Source organism: Hipposideros armiger, unplaced genomic scaffold, assembly GCF_001890085.2.
Source record: "Hipposideros armiger isolate ML-2016 unplaced genomic scaffold, ASM189008v1 scaffold_284, whole genome shotgun sequence".
Classification (NCBI taxonomy): Eukaryota; Metazoa; Chordata; class Mammalia; order Chiroptera; family Hipposideridae; genus Hipposideros; species Hipposideros armiger.
Window position 1 is genome coordinate 1,903,169 of NW_017731634.1, and position 9,326 is coordinate 1,912,494.

General features: G+C 64.7%; 1 protein-coding gene across 1 annotated transcript; it reads left to right on the top strand.

Annotated features, from left to right (window-relative positions):
- Window positions 1-388: 388 nt before the first annotated feature.
- TNFRSF18 (TNF receptor superfamily member 18) lies at window positions 389-3,403 on the top strand. The gene is made up of 5 exons (XM_019658445.1): window positions 389-565; window positions 1,429-1,545; window positions 2,431-2,518; window positions 2,647-2,852; window positions 2,919-3,403. The coding sequence occupies exons 1-5, from the start codon at window positions 400-402 to the stop codon at window positions 3,041-3,043; spliced, it is 702 nt and encodes a 233-aa protein (XP_019513990.1). The 5' UTR covers window positions 389-399; the 3' UTR covers window positions 3,044-3,403.
- The last annotated feature ends 5,923 nt before the right edge of the window (window positions 3,404-9,326 follow it).

Sequence of the window (9,326 nt, forward strand, 5' to 3'; positions counted from 1 at the left end):
CAGTTTTAGGTTCACAGCAAAATCGAGGGGAAGGCACAGAGATTTCCCATGTCCCCCCACCCCCTGCCCCCCCCGTCAGCCTCCCCACAGAGGGTGCACGTGTTACATAAAACTGACCAGACCTGCATGACAGTCAAAACCACCCAGGGGTCCTTTACGTTAAGGTCACGCTATTCTGAGGTTTGCACAGCCGTGCAGTGATTGACACCTAGCACCTGATCATCACAGGGCAGTTTCACTGCTCCCAGACCCTCTGTGCTCGTCTGCCCCCATGAATTTGGAGTTGCCGCGTGTTGCGGGCCTGAGGTTAACAATTTAACTTGCCAAGAGACAGGCAGAGTCTGGGCGTGTCAGGCGGGGGCGGGGCGGAGCCTCAAAGTCCCGGCGCTCGCCTGGGCGATGGGTGCCATGGACGCGAGCCGCGCGCGGGCCGCCCTGTGCGGCGTCGCGCTGCTCTGCGCTGTCGGCCTGGGCCAGCGACCCACCGGGGGCCCGAGCTGCGGCCCCGGCCGCCTTCTGCGTGGGACCGGGAAGGACGCGCGCTGCTGCGTCTCGTGCGCCTCCGGTAAGACACGCCCGGGGAGCGCGGCTCTGAGCGCAGCGGCTGGCGACCCCTCCGTGCGCGCAGACCTGGCCGCGGCTGGGCGGCGGACAAACCCTCTGAGAGCCCTCGGCCCCAGCGTAATACCCCAGGAGGTGAAGCGCGCCCTGCTCAAGCCAGGCTGGGGCCAGGGGCGAGGGGTGCGGAAGCCTTCCCCAAGACTGGTCTGGGGTCCCGAGGAGGGGGAGGAGGAGGAGGGGGAGGGCTGTCCAATTCCTACGGGGGAGGGAGTGAGCCCTTGGCCCCCACCCAGGCCGCTTCCTGCCCAGTTTGGGACCGCGGGCAGCGGCAGCCGCGCTTTCTGCCCGCCCGGGCCTCTGCCTCTGACCTGCAGCTGTGGGTGAGGGGCAAGTGGAATGTGCCTGTTTGGGGACACCTATCCAAGGGGAAAAAACCCTAGAGTGTCACCTTGCTGGATCCTGGGAGTTGGGACCTGGAGCTGACAGGCAGGCTGCCTCAAGGGCTTGGCAGCTGCGGGGGGATGCAGGGACGGGGAGGTCCCCCAGCCTACTTCCTTGTCCAGCACGGACAGCTCCTGGTCACATGATGAGTGACAGCCACCCTGGGTGGAAGCAGTTTCAGGGCAGCGGGGGTGCACAGCCAGGCCACTTAGGTGGAGGAAGTGGGTGTCTCGGAGGGAGGGACACATATGGACCAAGAAAGGGTCCTGGCTCCCAAAGAGATGCCCTCTGACCCCTGAGGCTGAGGGGGTGCTGTGTGCTGCCTGGCCCTGACATCCCCTCTTCCCTGGAGAACCAGAGGGTGGGAGCCCTTAGGAGGGAGGGCTCTACCCACCTGCTGAGAAGGCTGGCTTGTCTCCTGCCCAGCCAAGGTCTGTCCTGAGAACTGTACGTGTGTCCAGCCTGAACACCACTGTGGAGACCCACAGTGCAAGACTTGCAAGCACTATCGTTGCCGGCCCGGCCAAGAGGTGCAGGCTCATGGTAAGTAAGTCAAATCACTGGTGGCTTCAGCCAGAGCAGGGCAAGGCGGTTACATGGGCTGAGTCAGAGCGCATGCGGGCGGTTGAGCGGTGAGTGTCCTGTGGGTTTGGAAGGAAGCTCACTAGTGTGGGGATACAGACCTCTCCTCCAGGAAGGTGGCACCAGTGTCCTGGGTCCTGCAAAGCCTTGGTCAGGGGCCACTGTGCTGCTCAGCGCCACAGCTCTCTGTGGGCACTCTCTGGCAAGACCTCCCCTCTCCTAGTTGGAGGGTACTCACACCCCTCAGGGCCTGCTGTGAGGAGCGGTGGGGTGTCCAGGGGGTGCTTAAGTCTGTCAGTCCTCAGGTCCCGCACAACCTGACCATGTGCATGGGGTGCCCCTGCCCCTGAGTCCCATCGGAGCCAGCCCCCCTTTTGGAAGGAGCAGCTCAAATCCTCCTAGGGCCTGTGTATCTGAGGACATGGGCTGGGGCGAGCGGACTGAGGTTGGATGGGGGCAGGGTCTAGGGTCACGTGGGCGCCAGCCTCAGCCCTTCTCTCCAGGACTCTCACTGGCCTCCTGCCCTCCAGTCTCCTGGGCCAAGGGTCTGCCCAACCTGGTTCTCACGGCCTTTGCCTCCTCCCCCCAGCCCCCAGCCCCAAGCAGACAGGTCCCTCCCATCCCCTCTGGCCCTGCCCCACACTGCGCTCCTCCCTATGTCCCCCCAGGGAACCTCCACTCAGCCCAGGGCATAGCCTCTGGGTCCCCCCAAGGCTGCCTGCCCCCAGATGCCTGCCCTGGAATGAACACACAGGGGCACTGACTTATCCCACGTCCCAGTCCTGTGGGTATCAGAGACCTCTGTCCAATGGATGCCTGTCCGTCTGCCTGTCCCTCTGTCTCCAGGAAGTTTCATATTCGGCTTCGAGTGTGTTGACTGTGCCGCAGGGACCTACTCTGGGGGCCGCGAGAGCCGCTGTAAACCCTGGGCAAAGTGAGTCACGGTGGGGCCTTCAGGCAGCTCTCAGGGGCCTCTCCTGTGCCTCCTGGTGCAGTGACCCCCAAAAGCTCGACAGCGGCCATTTGGATGGGCTGACGGAGGGCTCTGTCCACGTTCCCCAGCTGCTCCCAGGCTGGCTTCCGCACCATGTTCCCTGGGAACAAGACGCATGACGCTGTGTGTGACTCAGGACTGCCGCCCGCTGAGCCACACCACTGCCCGCTGACCGTCATCCTGCTCGCCATGGTCACCTGCATCCTGGTCCTGAGTGTGGCCCAGCTTGGCCTGTACATCTGGCAGCTGAGGAGGCAGCGAGTGTGGCCCCCAGGTTAGTTGTGCCCTGGGGTGGGGGAGGCAGGCCCCTGGCCCCTGGCTGACCACAGCCCCTCTGCAGAGACCCAGCTGCTGCTGGAGGCCCTGCCACCAGCTGAGGACGCCTGCAGCTGTCCGTTTCCTGAGGAGGAGCGCGGGGAGCGGCTGTCGGAGGACAAGGGACGGCTGGGGGACCTGTGGGCATAAGGCCCCACCACCTTCTGGCACAGTGGACCCCGAGCCAGAACCTCCCAGAAACTTGCTCAGGGCTGACCCCTGGGGGCAAGGGCTCTGCTCCCTGCTGAGGGTCCCCCACTCTGGCCCGGCCCTGCTCCCCTCGACGGCGGAAGTGGGTGGGGATGTTAACAGTGACGAGTCCCCCAGACCATGCAGAAGAGGCAGCAGCTGTGGCCAGGCCATGGGAGACACAGACTCGGCCGTGGCTGCCTCCCTCCTGCGCCAGCCCTGCTGGAACGGGGTCTGTGGGCCCCGGGCTCCCAGGACAGGAGGCCGTGCCCAGCACAGGATCTGGCTGCAGGCGGTGCTCAATAAACCCTTGTCCAGTGACCTGAGTGGACGTGTGCTGGGGGAGGCAGGGACACGGGACGTGGGCTCCAGGGCCTCCCAGAGCGGAAGGCAGGGCCATTCCAGTCCTGGGCACAAGTGATCAGGGGGCTCGGTAAACTTCCTGGAGGAGGGGTGCTGTGTTGGATGCCTATCCTGTGCCTCTTTGCCGCCTGTCCACCCCTTGCCCCTCGTGGTCTGCCTGGAACTCGCTAGGCCAGCTGGGTCCTGAGCCTGTGTCTGGTCCCTGAGCCACCAACTCCGGACTCTGGGTTCTGGGCTGGCCACACAGGCTGGCCTCTGTGGGTTGCCTGCCTTTTTGTCATTTGGGCCCAAAGTCCAGGGTGAGGTCAGTTTCTACACCCAGCACTTCCTGGTGGGCTGAGGACAGTCTCAGAGCGGCCTGCCTTTGCCTCTGTCTCTCCAAGCCCTGCCGCTGGCCTCTACCTCCCAGGACCCCTGTCTCTCGGGGTATGGTTCTGGGGTCCTGCTCAGCAGAGGCAAGCAACACCCTCCCAGTGTCTGAACAGGGCTGACGTCTGGGGAGGCCTGATAAGAACTCTTTGGCTCAGTGGTCCAGGGCGTGGCAGGCGGGCCAGTGGGGACCCGTCTCAGCAGCAGTGCCCTCCAGGTACCAGCACACTTGGCCACTTGCCTGCAGTTCCAATGCTCCAGCCTCCCCCAGGCCCTCCCCTCCCACCCGCATGCTGCCCAATAGAGCCCCCTGACGCATGGGTCCTTACCCCCATCCAGTCCCAATGGGCACTGCTCACAGCAGGAAGTGGAGGAGAGAGGGGCTCCGGGTGTGTCCCACCCAGGGACATCACCAGACCCCAGCTCCATCTTAGCACAGCACAGCCCACTTTTGCCCCTGGAAGGAGGGCAGGGACTCCTCCTCATAACTTTGCTCACGTGGGAAATACAGATCTTCGTGCCCGCTGGGTCCCAGGCTCTGGGCACCCCCGCAGAGCCCAAGTTGGGTGAGGATGCAGGTGAATGAGCTGATAAGAAAATGCCAGGATGGGGGGGTGACTGGCTGGATGTCCACGGAGGTGGGGGTGGACAGCTCTGGCCAAGAGGGTGGCTGTTCTGGGACAGCTTTCAGGGGACAGCTCTGGGACCTGCCTGCCACACCAGGCCAGGTCTCCTGCCTTCCCGACCCCTCCCCCACTTCCCTCCGTGTGCTTACTTTTGTCACCATCTGTCCTGGACCCTCCCCAGGGGCCTGCTCAGGCTGCCCTGCGGGGAAGGGGTCCCCAGCCTGGCTCAGCAGCCCTGGGAGGGGTCCGGGAGTGTGGGTGTCTCTGGACCTTCCGGAGAAAGCACCCGCGGCCTGCCCACGCCAAGTCCTGAGGGGCCCTGTGGGTGGCAGGTGGCGTGGCATGACTGACTCAGCGTGGAAACTCCTCGTGGGCGGGCCCGCGTGGGGCCCCCAGGCACCCTGACGTCAGCGCAGAGGCAGCAGGCTGACGCAGAAAGAGGTGGGGGGTTCTGGGGGTGGATTCACAGAGTGGGAGGGGGAGGTGAGGTCAGGCTTGGGGTCTGTCTGGGTGGGAGGGACCTGGCCCATGAAGCTCAGGGCTTTGGGAGAGCACAGGGGAGTCACTGTGGAAGCAGTGCCTCCCCTTCCCTTCACACATTCTCCCCCAGCAGAGATGCCCCCACCTCGAGGTCATCCCAGCTCCATCGGCCCACTCCCGCCCTCCCCCAGGGCTCATGTCCCTGTCAGAGCGCTCAGGAACCCGCGATTTGCAAACTCAGCTGGCTCTGCAGTGCCCCAGCTCACCGCTGTGAAAAGGGCCTGTGCAGGGCCTAGGGCACCGGCTGAAGCTGGAGGGTTAGGTGGGGTCCCCAGGGCACTTTGTGGAGGCTGCCCCGGGGCTTAGGTAGGGGAGGCCTGAGGAAGTGCAAGTTCAGAGGAGGGGACCCTAGGTGGTAATGGGGGGCAGTGCCCGGGGAAGGGGTGCTGAGGAGACCAGGGGCTGGCCTGTGGGGAAAGGGGGCTGGGTAGTTTGGTGTTGAGATAAGGTGCTGCCGAGGGGCTCCCTCCCCCCTCCCGCTCAGCCCAGCTTCCTGGGATGGGGGCAGGTATGTGCCCACCTGCAGAGGCTGGTAGCCCCGCCTGACCTCCTGGGCCACCAAGCCCCAATTGAGACCCTAAGGTGAGACCCTGGGAACCCCCACCTGCAGGAGCAGCTCTCCAGCTGTCCCGGAAAACCACAGCCCCTCCCCCGGGTTGGAGGTCAGCCTCAGATAGGGATCCAGGTGACGCCCGTTGTTCCCAGAAGCGCTTCTGACCACAGCAGCTCCCCACCGCTCACCTGCTGGGAAAGGTCCCTTTACTGAAGCCTGGACTCAGCCAGTGTGGGAACCCCCAGCTCGACAAACACCCACGACGGGGGCAGGGAGGAGCCATCCTAGACAGAGCTGGCCACCAGCCCCGGCCAGCCCCAGTCCTAGGGGGCTGCAGGGGGCTGTGAGGTGTGCCCATTGAGCAGATGGGCCTTAATGCCAGGTGTGGCCACTCAAGGGCCCTGATAAGGACGTGGGCCATCATCCCCTCCCCCCACCGGCCCTCAGTGGTGTGTCCTGACCATTTAGGAGCATAGCCCTCATCCCCGAGCTGGGCTGAGGTCAGGAAAGGACTCGCTCCTGGAGGGGGCTGCTCCTTCAGCCAGCCCCCATGGCAGACTTCAAGGCCATAGCTCCCCTGCCCCCGCCAGAAGTAGCTGTGCCTGAGGCTCAGTGGAGACGCAGGACCCCCCTGCCGTCCCCCCCACCCCCAAGGCATCTCATCTCTAGGAACCTTCGGGAATTGAGGTCTTTTCCAGAGGCTGTAACTCAGGCCTGGGCTGCTGCAGACCCCTTTCTCAGAGACACATTCTAGCAGCCAGGGCCTGGGGGTGCCTCTGAGTGCTGGGGGCTCCATGGCTCTGTCTGGCTGCGGGAAGGCACTCAATAGGCCCCGGGCCCTCTTCAAGGGGCTGAGGGAGCCCCAGTAGGTGCAGGGTCATGGCGTGTGCTGTGCAGCCCTCAAGGGGGAGGCTGCAGGATGTCAAGCCCCTGGACAGTGCCTGGGTTGGAGCCAAGGGCAGCTTGACTCCCCAAACCTGCACGTGGAAAGCCCTGGTTGGGTCTCCACTCACCAGCTTGACCACTGGTGGGACAGGGAGGAGGAGGAGGAGGAGGAAAGACGGGTGTGCGGGGGGAGGTAGGGGTCTGAGGACAGGGCTTCCGCTTTGGATTACAGAGTCCGGCCACAGTGCTGGGCAGCCCTGTCCTAGGCACTAGGGGCCACTCCTCCCCTGCTGCAGGGGCCCCGGCAGCCCCGGCTGTGCCTACTGCCCACCATGCCATTTGAATATTGGGGCACACATCCTATGTCCAGATGCCCAGGTGTCCCATAGCACACAGCACCCCAGACTCCATTTCCTGCCTCCTTCTCCCTGGGTCTTTAAGGTTTGGAGCCTGAATGTGGACTAGCAGGGCTGGCGAGGACCTAGATGGCGGGCAGGGGTGTAACCATCACTTCCGGGGGCAAACAAACTCCATTTATTGACATTCAGGTCCTTGGGGCCACCAGAAACCCAAGAGCAGCAGATAGTCCTGGCCTTTGAGGGAGTCCTGGGACAGGGGTTCAGTCAGGATGGAGCAGGCTACTCTGCCAATGTGCACTTCTTGTCACATCGTGAGTCCCTGTGGGTCATTGCACCCACTCGGGATCCAAGGTGAGTCCGCAGGCCACCTCTGTGAGCCCCGCCTCCATAGGCTGGCTCAACCTGGGGGAGCTGGAATGTTCTGGGACAGCATCGATGCCACCACGGGCCACACTGTGACCCACAACACAGCGTGTGGGCAGAGGACCTGAAGGCAGAGACTCACAGGGTGGGCGGGATGTGAGGAAGGGGTGGGAGAGGCCTGTGAGCCAAGGTGCCCAGTGCAGAGGCCCCTTGGGCGAGTCAGCAGGTGGCCCCGAGGTGCTGTGGCCCTGACCCTGGAGGCCCAGGTGTGGGTTTTACAAAGACCTGGATGCACTCAGCACCCCCAGGAGGCCACCTCCCCCTGATGGAGGCTGGCTTCACTCCTCCCTGGCCTTAGGGGCACAGAGCTGGCCGGATGGGCCGCAGAGCAAGCAGTCGTGAGCCTGGCCCCTGACAGCGAGGCCACCAGACATGCTGATGTGCTGGGAGGGGACTCAGGGCTCCTGGACCCTGGTCACACAGTGACAAGTAGGTGCTGCTTGCTTCTGCCTGGGCACCCCACACTCCAGGCCACAGCAGCAGGATGAGGGGGAGCAGTAGGTACAGTGGGGTGGCAGGCTGTGACTGGACAGGTCAGACTCTGGGCCCTGGGTCCCTCACTGGCTCTGTGACCTGGGGCGGGGGGACTCACAGTGCCTCTGAGCCCAGCTCCCCCCTTCCTCTCCTTGGCTGCACCCCTCTAGTGGGCGGGCGGAGACACAGGGATGCACGGCGCCCTCTGGCCGTGCATCCTTAGGAGTGGAGCTGCCTCTCTGCGGGAGCCATGGCGTGGCCAGCAGGGAGGGCATCGGGTGCTTGTCAGTCCTGCCAGCTCCAGCGCGGAGCAGCCAAGCACAGAAGGGGTCCCGGCAGCCTCTCCCACCTGTGGCGGAGCCCACTGATGTCTGGGGTGGATTCGGGTGGGAGTGTCTGTGACTTGGCGGTGACCATTTGGAGAGGTGAGGCTGGGCACACGAGAGGGAGGATGACCACCCTGGGCTTGGACTGGGGTGGGTGACGGGTGACTGGGGGGCAGGGGTGCAGTGGGGATCATGGCTGGCCCTGGACACCTGGGCACATCAGAGGCTCTGAGTCACCCTGAAACCTTGGGGCTGGGCCTGTGGGGACCAGATGCTGAGGTCACACAGGGAATGGGCAGGGAGGGGCTGGTGCTCGCTCGCATGCCTGTCACTCAGCCTAGGTTCTCCAGGCCTCTGCAGCTCCCTGCCTGCTGGGAAGCTTGGGGCTGTCGGGTGGTGCAGGGGTGCAGGGCCCAGGGCCCTGATGCTCAGGAGGCCCAGACAGGAAGTGGGAGGAAGGCCTGGGGAGTCTGAGGAACAATCTGAGGTTGAGGCAGCCCTCTTTTGGGGACCCAGGGGGATACCAGACACCTTTCCTGGGGATCACAGAGCCAAGTGGTATGGGCATGTGGGTGGTGCTACTGCAGGAGGGCCCAGTCGATGAGGGACAGAGGATGATGAGTGGGGGAAACCAGGAGCGGGTGGCTTCCCACGATGGAGGCAGCCCCCAGAGTAGGGGCTCATCTCCCCTTCCTGTAGGACAGACCCTCTCCCATCCCTCAACCCTGTATTCCTCCCAAGGACAGGTCCCAGCAGAGGAGGAGGCTGGCGGGACCCAGGGAAGGCCATCAGGGTCCAGGGAAACCCCAGAAGAGCCTCCCGGCTGGCAGGCGCACCTGACCGGATGCGGAGGCTGCGTTAGTAGCAAAGTAGCCTTTATAGGTCCCGGAGAGGGCGCTGGTGGCAGCCCGCTAGCAGGCGCGGTAGCCGGTGCTCTTGCCCTCCTTTTGGGGGTCCTCTGCAGCAGGTCCCGAGCAAGGCTCCTGCGCCGGGTCTCTGCCGCCCTCTTGTGGCTGCTCGGCGACCCCGCTCTCAGGTTCGCCGCCCTGGGCACCGTCAGGGCCAGGAGGCCGGTGGCATCCCTGCCCGGAGCGGGCCCACCCAGGCGCGCCGCCAAGACTCCGGGGTGGCGTGGGCCTGCGCGCGCCCGGCCTGTGGGCTGCGCGGAGCAAAGGTGACTCGGGGGACCCCGATTCGCAGGCTGGCCGAGTGGGCGGCAGGCGGGGGGCATTACGGGAGGCCGCCAGGCGCGGCCACACATCCGCCTCGCCGTTGTGTAAGAGCACGAAGCGCCGCTGGGACAGCAGTGGCAGCATCTTCTGGTTA

Excerpts from the sequence above, each read along its gene's own strand:
- TNFRSF18 (XM_019658445.1), top strand. The coding sequence starts at position 400 with ATGGGTGCCATGGACGCGAGCCGCGCGCGGGCCGCCCTGTGCGGCGTC. Across the intron at positions 566-1,428 it reads CTGCGTCTCGTGCGCCTCCG|CCAAGGTCTGTCCTGAGAAC; the intron begins GTAAGACACGCC and ends TCTCCTGCCCAG. Across the intron at positions 2,519-2,646 it reads CGCTGTAAACCCTGGGCAAA|CTGCTCCCAGGCTGGCTTCC; the intron begins GTGAGTCACGGT and ends CACGTTCCCCAG.